The following is a 20,052-nucleotide window of genomic DNA, read 5'->3' as shown; positions in this document are numbered from 1 at the left end:
CACAACAGTGAGGTCTGGCTCCATCTACAGAGACTCCCTTTTAACTGGGCTGAGTCTGGTCTGAGCATCTTACCTTCTACGCACCTGCCACCTGCCAAATGATTCTGATATTCAGAAAAGTTAATAGAAACACTATTTTAAGTGGAAAAAAGTCTAGACACGGCATCTCATCTGCTAACCTTCCTACCTGATGAGAAATTCTGTAGCACAGAATTAACCGGAATAGCTGGCTTGTTAATGCTCAACTTGAATTTCTAAATATGTCTTCTAAGATGTTTTATTTAACCTCTTTGCATAAGTATATGTACACGCATGAACACAGGCTCATACACAAAATAAACTAGTTAAGACCTTTAGAATATAAATACTGGTTTATATTTCCAGGTCTTTGTACATTGTGCTCCTTCTGTCTGGACACTCTTCATCTTCCTCCTTGACTACTTAGCTTATCCTCATTTTCAAAACTCATTGAAAGTTCCTCTGTCCAGGCTATTTTTCTGGGCTCACAGGGCAGTCCAGGGGCATTTCTGCAGCAACCCCTTTGATATAGAAGCCTCAGCTTTCAAGCTGATATTAAACATAGAATCTTCCCCCAGCTATCCTACCTTGTACCATCACCAGTCTGATAGATATCCCAACACTCTATTCCCTGCTCTCCCCTAACTGCGCCCCGATCATTGTCCTTCCTCGTTTCTTTTCTGCCATGAAAACCTTTTCCAGGATTGTTCTCTTTGTGCCCTCCATCTCCTCTGGTTTCTCCTGTAGTTAAAACCAACTAAACTTCCAGGCAGTGGTGGTAGATGCCTTTGATCACAGCATGCAGGGGTCAGAGCTAGATGTATCTTTTTGAATTTGAGGTCAGCCTGGTCTACAGAGTTCTAGAATAGTCAGCCAGGACTACATAGAGAAACTTTGTCTTGAAAAAACAAAACAAAACAAAAAACAGACAGACAGACAACAACGAAACACAAACAGAAAATTAAACAAACAAAACCCCAAAGAACAACAACAAAATTAAAATAAGTAAGCCTAACATCTCAGATCACATAGCACCTTTCTGTGGATGCCTTCTGAATTTTCTTTTATGTTGAAGGCCAGTTTCCATTTGTTATAGTAACAGAACTATGTTACTTTTCTGAGTCTGAAGTCACAAACACCAAAAAATTTGGTGAGACTATATGACGCCTCTCTCTACCTGGCCACAAACACCTGAGAAGGAGAGCATGATTTTTCTTGTCAGTCATTATACATCTAGTATCTTGTACCACACACGTTCAGTCCACGTCTTTTGAATACCAAGAGTGATAATGAATGAATGAATGAATGAATGAATGACTAGCACATGGGTAAATGCTCAATTATTCACCTCAGTACATTATTACCAACCCTGTTGAACTCAAACAACAGACCTTTGCTTTTACAATCCTCAAGCTTTGACTTGTAGGGGGATTTTGACAAGATTGTTTTGTGTATAACCAAAGCTAATGACTATTCCTTGAACCCATTAACAATAAAGACAGTTTATTCACATAGCCATTGCCACAGCAAGAAATTGCCTAAAGCCAATAGGTAATTAACAAGGAAATAATGATTTTGAGAAGGGTGAAAGACCTCTAATAAGAGAAAACCTAACTGAACATTTGTAGTTAAAAGTTGAAACAACTACATGTAAATATTGCAATGGGGAAATACAATTACCACTATTTTTATTTAAGTCAGCCACTTATTACCAAATTGCCAAATTACACAGTGGATTGTAAAATGAATTCACCTATCATTTTTAAGAAATAAAATGTATCTAAGAACATTACTTGAAGTCAATTTTTGGCAAAGGTGTAGTCTAGAGTTTTGTGGATGTTGATGGTCAGAAAAACTAAAATGATCTGTATTAAGTTTTCTACTAGTCACACTCTGCATTGTTATTATGATGATACTCAGAAATTATGCTACAGAATCATGTTAAACTTGTGATAATACTTCCCTACAATTACAAGCTTTTCACCAGCAGACCACCCCCATCAGGACTCCAGGCACTGGTTTCTAGATATATCACCAGACCTTTGAAGTTTTTCTTTTGCACATGAAATGCATACGTTATTGTTCAAGAGGCTGTTTGGGTTTGTGATACAAATTGCAAACCGCACCTCTATTAAAACTGCTTGGAAGCATTTATTCAGGTATCTAGATACCAAGTACCTTTTAGCAGGGATGTTTATGGGGTGCCTGCAGACCCCAGCTGGGCTGTTATTTCAGTGGATAGGATTTCTAGTGTTTATAGATCCTCAGATTACAACCACGTAACCCTGGCCCCAGAGATTCTCAATATCTAGCACATCAGAACAGTGATGGTACTCTCCAGTGCTGAGTCTGTCAGAGGTCTCTCCCTCTCTCTCTCTTCTTGGCCTTGATTTCAGAGTGATCTCCAGGGTTTTAATTGCCTTTATCAGATCACTTTTTAAAAACAACCTTGGACACCATACATATCCTCAAATCCAACAAGTTAAATAATAAACAAAGAACTGTGCCCAACCATACACCAGGCATCCTGTTACCACACACTCCACAAGTGAAATGCCTTTTTTATTTTCACACAGTCAAGGCTTCTCAAATCCTGTTCTACAGTCTGAAAACAGCAGGGACAGAGTCCACATCTTCTTCTTCACAATTTTTTGTCAATTTAATCACCAAAGTCAATTAACTTTTCTCTCCCAAAATATTTCAGATGCATTTTAGTGAGTGGTCATCCCTTCAAAACTTTCTACTGCTTATAATACACTTTTTTTTAACATTAAGAATTGTATTCATCCTGTGTAGGAAACTCTAATTCATATTAAAGTATATTGAAGGTATAGCCTATAAAGAAAAATTACCAGAAAGCCATTCTTCACTCCCAAAGCCCTAGGATAAGATGGTTTCACAGGATTAGATATATATAATATAAAAGGAAAAGTCTAAAAATCCTTTCAAAGGTGTGTAACTTCAATGCCATCCAAGTTGTTCTGGAAAAGGGAAGAAGAGATGTTCCTAAAATGTTCATGAGTATTCATGAGGATACCAGACATTTTCAATACAAGAAACAAAATTAGATAATTTCATTAAAATTTTCCTTGGAATATTGATAAGGCAATGGTAAATATTAGCATTATTTAATATTAAATGTAAGCAATTAACAGGAATAGAGACACTGAACAAGCAAGATTTCCCCAGAATGGAAAGTTGATTTGTCATCAAGAAAGCAGGGTGAAATGTTGTCTAGTGTTTTATAGTAGGAAACCAGCCTGTCTTGTTTAATCTTGTCCAAGTTTCCTAATGTCTGTGAAAATAAGTTTCTTAAGGTATAATGATCATGGCAATAACAGAAAATTCAAGTTTAGGAGATGACGAAATGAGTTGATGCTTGCTAAGAAATTATAATGCTACCTTGAATATCGATTGTGTCAAATAAGCCTTGCTTATTATTATCATGTTTAGTAATAACTGAAAAAATAAGGCCATTTCCTTAGATTCTAGAAATACATCTAATAAAATTTAATGCCATTAAAACTTTGAAATAGCTCTTACTGGAGTAAAGTAAGAAATTACCTGAATATGAGAAATGTGTCTATCTCACACATAAGCCATGTCCTGCTAATGAAAAGACCCAGAGCATTCCCATTAAAGCCAGACACTGAGTGAGTGCGTTAATTACACTGGCTCTCATTTAACACCTTCTAATGGTGTTAGCCAATATGACTAGACCAAAGACAGAGAATAAAATACAGGAATGGATAAGAGAAAAATCATCATTTGCCAATGATATAATAATTTAGCTGAAGTGCCCAAGAAGGTCAACTTAAAACATAAACACCATTAAAATATTTTTAAAAGACCAGTCTAGATGAAAAAGAAACATTTCTTAAGAGTCCCTAAAAAAGAATAAAATTACAGTCTACCAGATACAACAAAGCGTGGTAAAGTGACAATACCTTTAGAAATTCAATGTAAGATTCAGAATGGACAGCCAAATTAACACAATAGGTATTGAAGGCCAGAAATGAACTCAAATACTGAGTGTGATTTAGAATATGCTAAAAGCAGTATTTTAAATCTAGGAGAACAATGTGCATTAATCAATAAGTGGTGTGTAGATAACTAGGGAGCTAAAGAAATTCCTTACACTTCATAATCCTTTCCATTCCTGGAAGATTGATTACTTAAATTAAAAAAAAAAAAAAAACCAATAACCTAAGAACATAAACAAAAACAGAAAGTAGTTTAGTTTAGAAAGAGGTCTTAGAAGACACAGAATAATCTGTTTTATTTTTATATATCAATATATAGTAAATATGATAATATGTTAATTGTATATAGTGATATAGTGAGTGTGTATATTTTTCTCCAGTGGATAAAGCAAATATAAATTTAAAACTTTAAATTTGTAGCATCAGTTATATTATAACCAAACCACTTATGCAAAAAAAAAAAAACCCTGTGTGCATATACATGTATAATGGAGCCACTGGGTATAACTCAGTGGTAGAACACAGACTTTGCATATACATATAGAAGAGAAAGAACAAGAGTCCAGTAGAAAAATGGGTGAAGGACCTATATATTCTCATGAAAGGAAATACAAATGGTTCAGTTTTCAGATTAGTTTCATTTACGCACCAGTGTCTGTGAATGTATGGTACATGTGTGGGAGTGTATGTGGAGGCCGAAAGAAGAGGGTGCTGGATCCTCTGGAGCTGGAGATTCAGACGTTTGTGAACAACCTGATGTGGGTGGTGGCAGTGAACCGGTGTCCCTTGAAAGAGTTGAAATTACCCTTAGTGCTAGGGTATTCTCCTCCAGCATGAATGGAACATATTAGAAGGTGATTCGGTTCTTTTGTAATAAGAGAAATGGATATTAAAATGAAGATGGCATTACCTGTAATATTAGAGTTTGTTTAAAAAAATCAGTAACTGTTAAATAGTATGGAAAAATTTGTGAGCAAATTTTGAAAATGTAAAATCCCTCTGAGCATAGGAGATATGCAGGCTCACAGGACAAGACATATATACATAAGGAGGTCAGAAGACAGATTTTGTGGGGTTGGTTCTCTCTCCTACTTTCTTGTGGGTTATAAGGTTCAAATTTGGGTCAGCATGCTTGTGTAGTAAGAGACATTACCTGTTGAGCCACTCACTGGATCCAAATAGGCACTTTCATAAGCCTCTGGCAGAGTAGGAACTTGCTATAACCACCATACTGAAGTGCTTGACACTGTCTATCAAAATTACAGTGCACATCTTTCTAGGCATGTCTTTCTGGCAAATCTGACTCCCAGGATTTTCTGCTACAGATTTAGTTTTGAAAATTTGTCTCTGTACAAAAATCTAATATTAGAGGCTATTTGTACATCACTGTTAACAGTAAAAAGGGATTAGAAACTACTGGAGTGTCCATCAATCTACTATGGATTATATTACTGTATAATTACTGCATTATTATACAGCGCTAATGCAATGTCCTTCCCTGGGATATAACAATAACACAGCACTACAGGCACAGTCTGTTCCACTGTGTGTGGGCTTCTGAGTGTCTAAGTGTGAGTGTGCATATTTAAGGCAATACATGCTGGAAGACACACAGATTATGCTTGAAAGAAAACCAACCAACCAACCAAAACAAAACAAACACAAGACAGTCGTGGCTGCCTCTGCAGAGGGAATAGATGCAGGTAGAGAACTTTTGTATGTTTTAAATTTTGTGCTACATGAAAAAATGATCTGTTCAAAATATGCATAATTTAAGTTTTTTTTAAAATAAACAATAGGGAGAGAGTTATATGATTGGCATAGGGTTGTCACTTGGTAAATGGTTGTTACATTTCCCACTATGACATTGAATAAGAGTCCTGTGACAGTAGTGAGTAGTGGGAAATCATGAAGCCCGGTGTTTTTCTATTTGACTGTTATTTGTGTCCCTTAAATATTAGTGTAATCCAAATGAAATGGACAACAGCTAATGGTTTTTGACCTGTAAAAATAGCAATCTCATTGATTCCGTTCAATATTATTTTCACCTGTGCAAATTAGAAAGTCATAGCAGCAGACAGGATGCTGGCTGTCACTTCATTCCTTGTCACCTGAATCCCCGTAGTTTGTAAATGCAGGGAATGAGGACTCAGAGAGTGAGCTGGGCTGATGGGGATGCTGACCTGGATGAATCAATGTGGGTCAAGTGCTTTGAACAGTGAGCAGCTCGCATAGAATTGCAATGGATTTACCTGGACTTTTGTTCAAAGCTCACTGATTTGTCAGATAAGACAGCAACACTTTGGGCAACAGGGGTTAAGGCAATAAGGAAGAGAGGCTTGTTTCTAGAGGATCACCAGCTTACTAAGCATGGCAGGGTGTGTAACCTTGTTTGTGCTATAGCCTTGGGAGGTAGACGACACCCAACCTCTTCCATGCCACTTTACAGAATAGGAAGCATTTCTGTTTTTATTCACAAGGCAGAGTTAACAGATACAGCATAGTTAGGTGGAGGAAGCGACCACTGTCAGGGTATGGGGGCTGCTCCATATTGTTTCCAAAGCAAGTACTTTACTTCCCAACCCTCCACAGTCGGTGAGGTGGCCAAAGTCATGAAGCTGAGAATGACGTAGTCTCTACCACTGTACATGCTTGTAAATTCATTTATCAACCATAGGACGACTTTCATTTTTCTGCATATAGTTTCTACTCATGATAAGACTGTTCAGGAATATGGGAGGTAGTCACAGATTTATTTTGTAGGTAAGACACAGGATGAAGCCAAAGCCAAGATTGGGAGAAAAAGGAAATCAAACTTTACTGATTCCTTAGGATAAAATTTGCCCATCCTGGGTTTGTAGAGTTGAAGTCTGGAAAGGTGCCATCCACATCCTTATTCAAGAACAGGGTCAAACTGGATGCTGGTTATGGGGCAGCAGCACGATGCAGGGCCAAATGCCAGTCTAGCGCCTTCTCATTGCTATCCATCAGGCCTACTTGGCTCTCTGCTTTATTTCATTCTTTATCTGTCACTGAACCCTGTCAACTAGACTTGGAGTAAGAGGCTATTAGAAAACACAGAGACAGAAAAGCCTACGTTTCTACCACCAGTGAAGCAGGCAGGTAGAGCACAAAGGGTCTGCTTTGAGAAGGAGCTTGGTGTGATGGGGTATTAGTTACTTCTCTTATTGCTGCCACTCAATAGTTGACTGGAAGCAACTTAAGAGAGGAAGGATCTATTTTGTCTCACAGTTTATGAAAGGACATAGTACATCATACAGGGGAAGGGTTGGCAGTTGGAGCATGAGGTAGCTGGGCACATATGTGCAGTCAGGAAGCAGACAATGCACAGGATGTGGGCCCAGGACAGAAAACCTCAAGACTTGCTCTAGTCCCCTGCTTTCTCTAGCAACGCTTTACCTCGCAAAGGTTTCTACAATCTTCCAGAACACTACTACACCTGGGGACTCTACATGAGCCTGTGTGGGATATTTCACATTCAAATCATAATGGATAAGGCAGCAGAATTTGTGTTTAGTGGTACTGCAAATTAAGATAAGTAAAATCTAGAGATTCAAATCCACATGACCTTGCAGCTCCCTATAATTGGGTGTTTTGAAATTATGGTTTAAAGAATTGGAGTTTCAGATGCTGTCCAGCAAAATGGAAATGTAACACTCCCCCCCACACACACACACAGAGAGAGAGAGAGAGAGAGAGAGAGAGAGAGAGAGAGAGAGAGAGAGAGAGAGAGAGAGAGAGACCTTGAGCCCAGGTAACCGCAGCTCCTTTTCTGGTTTCAGCTAGATACCCTGTTTTTTCCCTCAACTTAAATTCAAAAAGCTCAAAATCTCTGTTTGTCCCCATTTTATATTTTTCTTACACACATTTTCCCTCTCCTCAGATAACTCCAGAAAATTGAAAAGGGGTGTTTTATGAGAATCAACTCTGGACGCCATCATGCACTTAACTTCACAATCTCCAACCTTTCCTTAAACTGACTGGCAATTTCCCACCTTGTCATGTGCCTTGACTTCAGTGTCTTGTTTAACAACAATTTTCTCCTCTTTTTCTGTGTCTGAGGCTAGGAAATTGCTTTCTTTAATCCAGGTCCAATTTGTACTTTAAAGGCCAATCACCTATGGTTCTGAAATTATTTTAAGATTACTTGGCTAGCATACTGTTTTTGTTTCACTGTTTGGGCATATACCATAATTTATGCCATCTATTATTATATATTTTATGTATGTGCTTATCAATAAGGGGCTCTATTGGCTCCTCCAGCCTCACTTTGGAGATCATTGCTTGCTAGCTGCTATGATCTATATAAGTTATGATTACTTTATATCTTTAAGGGTGAATTACATGTACTTCCTTGCCATGTAGCCATGTGTATTACTTTTATATTTCTAAATGCAATTAAAAATGCCCTTTGGGTGTTCCAGGTTTTAATCATTCTCAGTGTGAATCATCCTCCTGTGTCTGAAGGGTCTCCTCTGCCGTCTCTCAAATGGGGCTTTCCTCTGAACAGGAGAAGGGGAGGAAGGGGAAGGAACAGGGGTAGGGGGAGAAGAAAGGGGGGAGGGGAGGATGGAAAGGAGGGTAAGGAAGAAGGTGAAGAAGGGGAAGAGATGGTAAGATGAAAAGGAGCAGAGATAGAAGGAAGAGGAGGAGGAAGAATAGGAGGGAAAAGATGTGCAGCTTGGCCTACATTTGGGTCCCCCAACAACTGGAGTAGGGGCTGCCCCTGAATCTGTTGCCTGCCTGTGGATCCTGTTCCCCTAACTGGCGGCCTTGTCTGACCCCAGTGGGAGACGAAAAACCTATACCTAGGGTAACTTGATGTGCCAGAGTGGGGTGGTACCCGGGGGGGGGGGGCTCCCCTTCTCAGAGAAGAATGGGAGGGAGGATGGGGGGACAAGATATACAAGGAGGAGACTGGGAGGAGGAGGGCTGATACTGGGATATAAAATGAATGAATGAATGAATGAATGAATGAATGAATAAATAAATAAATAAATAAATCTGGTAATGATTTCAATTTCAGCGTTAGGGGCCTATATAGATTCGTCAGTAATTAACAGAATTATAGACAGTCCTTGAGGAACACAGAGTGGATCTCTGAACCAGAGTCAGTTCATACATGTTACGGTAGCCCTTGCCAATCTCCTATAGAGGATCATCTTCTAGCTTTTGAAGCAGCAACTCATCACGTGAATAAGATAACTCATGAATGGCTGTATATTTCAATCGGTAGGATGAGTGCCAGGGTCATGCATTTATTTGTATCAAAAATGCCAAGTTGTCACGGTAGTTTTAAAGTTCTCATTTTCGGGATCTAGCCTAACTCCATAACAAATGCTGCAAGCCTGCCGTGACCTATGGATAAAAGTCTAAATAGCATGCTTTAGTCCTCTGGGGATCTATAATATGCCAGGCACTGCATCAGGCATGGGGGATTTGCCCGGGTGGGTTTTGTCACCCCAGAAGGTCAAGGCTTTGCCACTGCTCTGTCTGAACACATGGAGCAAGAAAAGGGCCGCCTGTACCCCAGTGCAGTCTCTTGGGCCACCACAGTCCCTCTGTGGGGCACCTGCTCCAACTCTGGGCTTGCTGTGGCATTTAGGTGGAAATTCTTCCTTCTCTTATGTGATCAAGGGAAATATTTGGCCAGGAGTATTACAGAAATAAGAAACAAGAAAAGCCTCAGCAGGATTCCAGTGCCAACTGCAGCCACACTCAGTCTCCTGGAGGCTACTTCATGTCCCTCTGGTGGCGTCATTTGCCAAAGTTAATTGCCCAATACTTCTAGGCATCAGACTGCACTCCTGCACTGTCAGTGGAGATGACTTGCGGGGAGCAGTACTCTTTAAGGCACGATGACAGCAACAGCAGCAGAATTCTTCATTCCGGTGAGAAATTAAAGGTGCAGCATCAAAACAAAACAAGCCACCCACAACGGACACACAGGACTCTGAAGCACCCAGGCTTTAGTGCCCACTCCGACTTGCTATCACTCATTTGAGTAGGTAAGCTTATTTAAAGTAACGGTAGAATAAACCCCGTAGATAACGTTAAAATCTCCCCTAAACAATTATTACACATTTGCAACAACAATTGTATCCAGAAGCCATATTTGTTTCTTTCCCCATTACTTCGACCAAGGGTTCATTTTTGGCTTCCATGAGGAGGAATATAATTCATCATGGAGAAGGCATGGCAGGTGGATCAGAAGTGACCAATCACATTGCTTCTGTAGTATAGTTAGCAGAGTGCAGATAGGAAGTGGGGGCTATCAAATTTCAAGGCCTTCCTCCAGTGGCAAACTTCCTTCAGCAAGCCTCCACCTCCTAAAATTCTGCATCTTTGAAAAAAATGTGGTATATCTACACAATGGAGTACTATTCAGCCATTAGAAGCAATGAATTCATGAAATTCTTAGAGAAATGTATGGAGCTGGAGAACATCATACTAAGTGAGGTAACCCAGTTTCAAAAGATCAGTCATGGTATGCACTCACTGATAAGTGGATATTAGCCTAGAAGCATGGAATACCCAAGACACAATCCACATATCAAATGATGTCCAAGAAGAGCGGAGGAGTGGCCCCTGGTTCTGGAAAGGCTCAGTGCAGCAGTATAGGGGAATACCAGAACAGGGAAGTGGGAAGGGGTGGACAGGGGAACAGGGGGAGGGAAGAGGGCTTATGGGACTTTTGGGGAGGGGGGATCCAGGAAAGGGGAAATCATTTGAAATATAAATAAAGAATATATTGAATAAAAAAAAGAAAACCAACTCAGTTGGTGACCAAGTGTCAAATGCGTGAGCCCATAGGAGACATTCCACATTGGGACCTAGCAGGAGGATACACATATAACACATATCCTGGGCTCCCTCCTCTACTCCACAGCATTCCTTAATCCCCCTCCCTCTTCCTGATTTTCCATATTCCTTCTCCCCCACTTCTGATTTTGCGTTCAGTTTCTGAACCCCAGGAAAGAATTCAAAGCCGGAACAATATCCAAAGAGGACAGCTGCAATGAAGCTTCTCCCTTGGCTTCCTGGAGCAGTAATTCATTGTTTGAAAAGCACTTTCCACATGGTTTGTCACTGTGACTGTCACCCGTGACACAGATGCTCTGATTCATAATGGACACAAGCGTTCACACACGCAGGAGACAGGGCTCTGAGAAGTTAAGGTTCTTGATAAATATCTCGCGCGCGCGCGCGCGCGCGCGCACACACACACACACACACACACACAGTACCGGTTGCAATAGTGAAAGTTGGACTCTGACCTACTGTACAGAATGCAACTGGCACTTATTAGGCTGGGTGTTGGGCTGTGAAGTTCACCAGTCCTCATGACAGTCTTGTGAGATATCGCATTCCTAATTTTCTGAAGACGACAGTGAGGCTCGGGGAACTTAAGCAGCTTGCCCCAAACCAGACAGACAAGTAAGCAAGTGATAAATAAATACTTTACCAGGAAACACAGTCAAGAGTAGCATGCATGAAGGGGTTTGGAGGGAAGGAATTAATGATAGCACCAACTTGAAGATGACTTCACCTTCAATCTGAGAGATAACCAAATAACCACTCTCACTATAAGGCACTGGAGAAACTGTAGCTATTATATATGCTTAACGTGATGTCAGTGCTCACCAAATAATGATAAGAAACCATATGCTGTGGTTGGAGAGATGGCTCAGCACTTAAGAGCACTTGCTGCTCTCTTGCAATGGATCTGAGTTCAGATTCTACCACATACAACCAACTGCAACTCTAGCTTCAGAGGTATCTGAAGCCTCTGGCCTCCAGAGGCATCTACACTCGCTTTCACAAAGCCCAACACAGACACATATGTATAATTAAAGATAAAGACTGAAATATGCATCTTTATAAAAGGAAGTCATATGCAACCTGATTGCATGTAGGCAAATTTATGCATATGGATGGATCTAGAGTCAGAGAACATACAAACGGGACATCTCCTGGTTTAGAATCAGGATAGTAATCGTCTTAGCATTGTGTTAAGCATGACATTTAAAACACAAAATGTGTATCATAGCAGCTTAGAAAGCCAGGCCAAAGGAACCAGACAAAATACTCACTTAAAAAAACACACACAACTGTTCTTCAGAGTGGAAAGAATACATTTGCAAAATAATGGGAGGTGCAGAATGAAATTTAGTATAAAAATTTATACTTATGCAGAATAAACAGAAATATGATCTAACAAAAATGTGACCCTGGAAATTCAGAGTCAGAGGCTTTGAGCAGGAATTTTTTCACATTAGAGAGAGTGAGAAGATCCTTTTATTTTTCAATACAATACAACCCACTTCTCTGCCGCTTAGTTTCCATGGTGAAATTCTAGGAGTGACTTCGAAAATTAATCATACAGGTTTTTTTTTTTTGGTGTCATTCAAAATCAAATTTATCATTTAACAAGCCATCTGCTAAGTATTCATTCAAGTGACATTTCTTTGGAACTCAGAAGTCTTCACGTTACTTAGCCCGCGGAGCAGGAGATAAAGTGACGCTTTGCCAAGAATCCACCAAGGACCCAGGGCTGAGAATTTTAGCAGTGTCAGCAGAGAGACCCTCACAAGAAGTGATGGAAGGATACATCTGGAAGGAAGAAAAGGGTCTGGGCTGGGAAACTTTGATGGGGAGAGAAGGGCAGGAATTATGTGACAGGCAGCAAACTGGACTGTGGAAACCTGGGAAGAAGAAATCATGACCAATTTGATAAGGATTCTGATGGCATCCTTGTCCATTCCAAGCTGCCAAGCAGAATTCCAACTCTAGAATGCAACACACCAATGCATCAGCAGGCGCCCTCAGTTCTGCTTCCTAGTTCTGCGAATTGATTCACAAAGCTGGGTGACTTATTATATCACCTAGTCTCTCCATAACTTATTTTCTCCTGAGGGTGGTACCACGGACAGTTTCTGTGAGACTTTTGGACACTTCTACATTAGGAGCTATGTGGTGCAGGACCTAGTGTATAGCCAGCATCACTCTGAAGTGCCCCTCATATAGGCTTCCTGCATTCATTCACAATCAAGTGAGAGACCTTCAGAGTCTTCATGGGCTAAAATGTACAGGACTGTTGAATGTGGTAGATTTGCCCACACAGTGGAAGTTAACCATTTACAGATAACCGGGAGAGGTGGGAGAGGAAAGGTGGGAGGAACTTTTGGCTTTAGTTAATCACCAAGAGTCTATGTAAAAAAAATGTCACAAAGGCATTAGTCACAAAGTCCCTGATCCCCATGTGGGTCAGCTGAGAACATGGTGTGGAATGCCATCCTTCTGAGAGAAGGGCCACCTATAGCTTTTATTTCTTTTGGTCCCCGAGGAGAGATAATGTAGTGGTGAAAGGCAGCTATGTGGGGTCTGTGCATAGGATCATAACAAAGCCTCGGTCGGTGCCCAGGCCCAGCTACCCATCCACAGAGCCTGCCAAGCCCAAGTAGAGCTGGTTGTGAATGTAGAGTTCTGATGTTTGGAAACACAGCTCCAGGTGCCCAGGCTGAGTACACTTGCATGATACTCACTCTTCCTGGCACGTTTTGGGTATCCTCAGAGCAGACAGTGTTTCAGGACTGTTACAAATGTGAGGGGATGGATAAGGTGGTAGGAAGACTAACCGATTCTGGTTCTTGCAAGCTCTGGTTTTGGTTCCAAGGCCTCTAGGCTATGGAGAGAACCTTCTTTCTTAACACTAAACCAGGACTCTGACAGACCTTCCTCATCACAATTTCTCCCTGCCTAGCAGAGAGGTCAGTCAAGACCCACCATTTACCTTCCCATCCCACCTTGCTCCTCAGGGGGCATGGTGACCATGAAATCTGCTATATGTTCTGATGGCAAATGGCACATATGTACCATTTTCTGGTGTAAATTCTGTTTCCCACTTAGTGAAAATGTCTGTCCAGCCACTTCTTTCGATTTTCTTGTGTTTCTTTTTTGTTTTTTTGTTTTGTTTTGTTTTGTTTAGTTTTTGTTTTTGTTTTTACCTTTGCCCACTCCATTCATGAAATCACCTTTCATAAGAAACCATCTGAATTATTTCTCATCCTTGGGTTTCTTCTGGAAACTTCCTTCATGTTATATTTAGCACTCTACAGAGTCTTCTTGTGAGTCTCACCTCTTACGGATGAATTTCTTATTTGCCACTAAGTCACAAAGTGTTGATTCTTTTCTTTGTATTTTCAGTGTCTAGAACTGTGTGAATGAATTTGAAGACTGCCTCCACTTTCAAAGAAGAGAGAACCTGGCAACAACCTATTTCATTTCAACAGGTGCAAGGCTTGTACTCAGAGCACAGTTGCTACAAAATAGAATCCACAGACCCAGAGTGCACTAGCAGGTAGATAAGCCACTCTGTGTGCCAACTCTGTGGTGGGAGAACACTAGTGAGTTTAATTGCTACACAGAGAGGAGATCGTGTATCAGGGGCAATGTGGCTGTCACTTTCTCAGGATTCTGGAGTACAGTGCTTGTTTTGTGAATGAAACCAGATATGCCACCAGTGACTTGGCTGTGGGAATTCTATATTAAATTGGTGTGAACGTTGTAACTCTATTAGAAATGTGGAGTCACTTAGTATTGTATAGAGAATATGTTGTCTAAAACACTTAATATTTAAATAGAAAGACAATTTATGTAAAGTCAGAAAAACCCATGTCATGTTGTATAGAGAATTTATAAGGTCTAGAAATGCCTGCATTTTAACATCATGCTGAAATTCTCCAAAGAACTATAGCCTACTTGCATTGAGTGGCACACTGATGTCCTTAGGAGTAGATGAGTCCAGGGTAAAAGTACAAAGACATCAAACTCAAACAATGCCATGCTAGAAAGTGGACATAACTATAGACTGAGTAGCCAAAGCACTTATGGAATAAGGACATGGCTTCCTTTTGAGTAATTACTTCCAAGAGTCACGCAACAGTATGAGCAAACTCAACTGTACCTAAGTGCAGATTTGATGCTATATTAACTAAACCAGAACTTCTACTGCACCTATACCTACGCACACAATCATCCACATAGACACACGCCTATACAAACACGCACCACACCCACCTAACCCCCCAACACACACAGAGGAGGGAGAATATACATCAATGTTATGCATACCTGGATTAACTGGGAATTTGAATCTAGGGCCCTCATATGCTAGGAAAACACTCTGCTATTGAGCTATATCCCCAGGTCTCTTACTATAATTTTTGTTTTAATTTGAGATAGAATTTCATTATGTTCTGAAGGACAGCCAGTAGCCCACATAACCTTGAACTTAGATTGTTCTCTTAGTTGAGCCTCCTGAGTAGCTGGGGTTATGTGCTAGGTTATGCAGCCTGGCTTATTCTTCATTTAACTCAGGTTTAAGATACATTTAAAAAAAAAAGCAAATAAAACCACACACACACACACACACACACACACACACACAGAACCAAAACCCAAATTTCAACTAAAGTGCTTCTTTTTTTTTTTCAATCTCAACAAACAAAATCATTAAATCAGTCTTACCCTGAGGTAGTTGAGGGTGAAGTTTGTGAGACCCATCCTGGTGATATTTTTGGACAGTTGATCCAGGACCTGAGGATCTTGTGCCTAAACAAGGAGGGGGAGGGAATGACATATTTCAGTCAGTCTCATAAGATGGTCTTCGGAAAGTGCTAGACTCTGTTGCTGCTGCTGAGATGCACACTCTTGACACTCTGATTTTTCCTGGAGAGACAGATTGCTGGAGACAATTTAATTTACATTTTGAAACTGTTTGCATCTAGTACTCAAGGAGATTCTGAGATTGAGTCTGCAAGAGTAGAAAACCAAACTGTCTCAGCTGTGCATTGGATCCAGGGCAAAAGGATGTTGCCTTTTCTCTGAGGGACCTTGGCCCCGTGTTTTCAGATAGAAAGTCACTGAGCTCTGCCAGAACTCTAATTTGAACAAGAAAGAGGTGCCGTGAGCTTGGCAAACCATGCCTGTTCCCTGTCAACTATTGAGTGACAGTTGCATATTAAATTTCCGGCTGTGATAGGGTTAGTATTTTTACTATCCAGAATGTAGGATACATTTGAAAACTTGCCGCTACCATAAAAATGTATGATATAACAATATAACATGCCAAAATCCATTACATATATACGTAGAGTCTTCGCTTTTGTATGTGGAGAAAAACAATTTTAACTTTCTTCCCCATTAAACTGCGGTTAGAGATCAATGTCCTTAATAATTTTTATTCTATGAGATCAAAAGGGTAAGTATTACATTTCCTAAAGTATCATGGGATATAAAGTACTGCAGAGTACCCCAAATATTAAATTTGAAGAGACCACAGACCAAAAAAATTCTTTGTGCATTATATTTCAAAATGAGTTATTGGTCTATCCTCTTCATTTTGCTTCTTTCTTAGCAAACTGGTGACATACATGGGGTAATATAGGTTTACAGCCTTGTCTCCATGTCTGCACCCATGAGAACACCTCACTATTACAAACAGAACTGCATTCTTATCTGGGTTTCTCATTCAGTGATAGCATCATTCTTATTTGCAACCATACATGCAAATATGGATAAAAATGACCATAAAGTAAGTTTCAAGCCAATTTTGAAGTAAGGTCTTTATGGATATGGAACTTCTATGGGAAGAACTGGCCCTATGTAGATTCATTAAGTGATGCCATGCTGAAAACAAGAAGCTTGGACTGTAATTAGGAAACAACCAATGCTGAGAATGGGCCACCAACACCTACAGATGTCCCACTATGATCCAAGTATCATCTGAAGTAGGCTTTGCCATCAAAACTCTTAGTTCTAAAGTGGTTTTTTAAAAATATAACCACACTGTTGTATAGATGAAGAACTAGAAATTCAGAGATGTTATACCAATTGCTCAAAGGCACTCATGAAGAGGAATGTAATCAAACGGGCTCTCAATGTATGGCCTCAGACCTTACCCTCACCCTTCTGATGCCTTTCAGTATATTTTGAGAAAAAAAATAACAAATACACCAGACTTCTTAAAGAAGAGTAGGAGGTGTGAAACTGTCTTTGAAGGTTCTGAGAGACTCTAAGAATGGTGAATGAGAAGAATTGAAAATCGGTGTGCTATAGCAGAAGGCCTGGGGTCAACAGAAAGTGCAGAGATAGGGTTAAAAGGTTAGAAGGAGAAGGGTGAGAACAAAGGTCTGGAGTGACAGGCTGGAGTCAGAAGGCTGGGCGACAAAGGGTCAAGTGGGTCACAACCTTGGTTTTGCCACATTTGGATTGAAAGACTTTGGGCCGTCTCTTTCCTTTCTTTAGAAATAGGAATGATAATAAGTCAGTCATTGAATGACAGCTGCAGATTAAATTTCCAGCCAAAGGCCTGGTTTAGTGAATTCTGTAAGTGGTATCAGTAGATATTTTATTCTCTTTTGACTTTTCAGGGCCATAAACAGATCAGGCTCGTGAAGTTTGACTCTGTTGCATCTTCCCACTCCCCACCCTCATGGCAGTCAAACATCATGATTAGGAACAACCAACAGCTCCTGAGTAGTAGAGGTTCATCACTTCCAGTCACATGGTTCTAATCAGAATTGGAAACTGTTCCCACTTCTCACTACAGGTAGAAAAGTATCTGATACTGAGTTGATAAAACTGAAGAAAACAGAAATCATTCCTCAAGGGAACCCTATTAATATATGGGAAAAAAACCCAACTCTTACAAGCTTGGAAACAAAGGAGGCAAAAAAAGAGATTGTGCATTCAAATGGTCGAGAGAAAGACTCAGTAGTTAGCACTGATGGTCCGTGGTGTGGTAATAATGAGTCTTTTTTCAGACAGAACTGGGTTTTCTTGCTGAGTAAAATGTAATGAATATAAGAAGAAAGAAGATAAAATAGAAATGATATTACTTACGTGCATGGCTAGTATGCTTCTGGGCACCAGCTCCCTGTACTGTCTAATGGTAAAGTGCCACGTTTTTATTCTCATGAGGTCATCAAACGTGAACTCCAAGATCAGCCTGCCTTCTGTGCATACCTGGGAGTGACAAACAACACACTCATTTGCTATGTAGCTCATATAAGCAATAGTTTGTAACTTGTTTCAACTACTCAGTGTAGTGTCCTTTGAGTTCCTTGGGCAGTATCCTCATGGTACATAGGACAGGAATAAGCATTAGCTCTAGAGTCAATGGGTTGAGAAGACTGCCAAGTAGCTTGCTAGTTCCAACTACCAGTTACTTTACTACCAATGAAATTGTACATGGTTCTGGTTTTTTATCTGGAGATAGGCAGTCAAACTCATCTTCCAGGGACATTAGTTCAAAAGCAACTAGTACAGTTTGGTTGTCTCATTGCCTTCTTTATTTTAATGATCCTCCTCCCATGGGTGCAACAGTCACACTCTTACTCTATCCTTGCATGCCCTAACTTGGAATAAAGATTTCCATATGATAACTCATGCTCAAGTGTGAGTTGCTACAATATTACCCATTAAGAGTACATTTTCATTTCCAAGGAGGAACTCCAAAAGGGGCAAGGTTTAACTCAATGTAGTCACTGATGCAGGGGAAAAGAGAGGGTTGTCTAGGAACTATACCAATCCCATCATCTTCAGTGGCAGGTCTTGTTTATGTTACATAAAAGATTGGCTAGTCCTTCACCTTCCTAAGAACATATATGATAAGTCATGTCAGAGTCTCTCTTTCCTTACAATCACCAACAAAGGTATTTTTTAACTTTTTATATTTGTATTATTCTTAGAATATTGATCCAATTCCACATACCACTCTTTGCACTATTAATGACTTTGAAAGGGAAGAAAATATTACAAGGCAATACATACCCTTATCCTTTTTTCAACTAAAGGACAGTGAGTGTGGAATGACATCAGCAGTTACTACTAGTTAATAAACCTATGTTTGCTTTGAGGGAGCAGTACAAGAATTCATGGGGAATTTGAAAACAGAGGATACAAGATTTGCATTCTGACCAACTTTTTACTTATTCTGTAACTTGAGGGAAATCACATATGTCCCCATACCTTCAAGTGTATTCTCCATATAAAATGCTGGCTAGTGTGCCTGGCACAAGCAGAACGGTGGGAAGATATAGGTGAACAGACAGATAAAACAAACAGAACCTAAGAGAAGAGAGGATCCAATCAAGGTCACCATGATGTAGGTGCTGAGATGCAGATCACAAGAAGTAGTATTTCCGGGGAATGACTGGGGCTTGGGCTTTTAGACGCCATCTGTTTTCTCCTTTTTACTATGATGAGTCTTTGCTCAGATTTTCTGAGAGAAAAATTTCCTAGTTAACACAGTTATGCAAACTTCTTAGTGTGTAAAAATTAATCTGATAAAGCTATAGATCAGGAAGATAGTGGTTAACAGTTTATGTCAAGTTTGCATGAGATGTGGCTAACTATTCTCCTCTTGGGATAATACAAACCATGCCATTTAGGAAGTTCTAACTGTCACAGGCAGTGGTTGGGGACTTTCCATGATGGGACAATTCAGAAATTGTGGGGAAGAATCAATATAGAAGGCTTAATAGGGCTCTGCTGAAGAGAGATGCACTTGCCATCTTCATTTTATCAAAGATCCGTTGAACATAATGAGATAATTATTGATAATCTGGGTGAAGACCTCCACCTCAGATCCAATTAGCAGAACTTCTGAGTAAGTTCCGACATGTGGGCACTATGCCCTAAAACTCTGAGAGGGGTTGTCTGCTGAGCATGGTTTCTGGCATCTTAGCTATGAGTGTTAGTGAGTAGAAAAGGAGATGTCGCCAGTGTCTCCAAACCATTCTTCCAAACACATCTTGAGCACTGGAATCAATTTACCAAGTTTCTCAAGTAAGTATCAGGCATGTTAAACCAACCCCGTACCCCCACCTCAGGATGTTAATTTCATACAAGTCACCTGCAGTGACAACTTTCACAGAAGGGAGGTCATGGGTAAACTATCAATAGGAAAGACATATTCATAAGTTATAATATTTTCTTTTATTTTTTAAGAGATGGGATTATTAGA

The 20,052-nt window shown here is 40.1% G+C and overlaps 1 protein-coding gene across 11 annotated transcripts in view; it reads right to left on the bottom strand.

Moving 5' to 3' along the window:
- The window catches only part of Ldb2 (LIM domain binding 2), a 346,783-nt gene that overhangs the window by 48,634 nt on the left and 278,097 nt on the right, over positions 1–20,052 (bottom strand). For all 11 annotated transcript variants that reach the window (XM_052198888.1, XM_052198884.1, XM_052198882.1 and 8 more), the window contains exons 4-5: positions 17,928–18,050; positions 15,552–15,635 (exon numbers count right to left, since the gene is read on the bottom strand). In XM_052198888.1, coding sequence (XP_052054848.1) covers positions 15,552–15,635; positions 17,928–18,050 — 207 coding nt within the window. The remainder of the gene's footprint in view (positions 1–15,551; positions 15,636–17,927; positions 18,051–20,052) is intronic.

The sequence above is a fragment of the Apodemus sylvaticus genome, chromosome 11, assembly GCF_947179515.1.
Source record: "Apodemus sylvaticus chromosome 11, mApoSyl1.1, whole genome shotgun sequence".
NCBI classification, from domain to species: domain Eukaryota; kingdom Metazoa; phylum Chordata; class Mammalia; order Rodentia; family Muridae; genus Apodemus; species Apodemus sylvaticus.
Note: the sequence above shows the minus strand (reverse complement) of the source record. Positions and strands in the feature narration are given on the sequence as shown.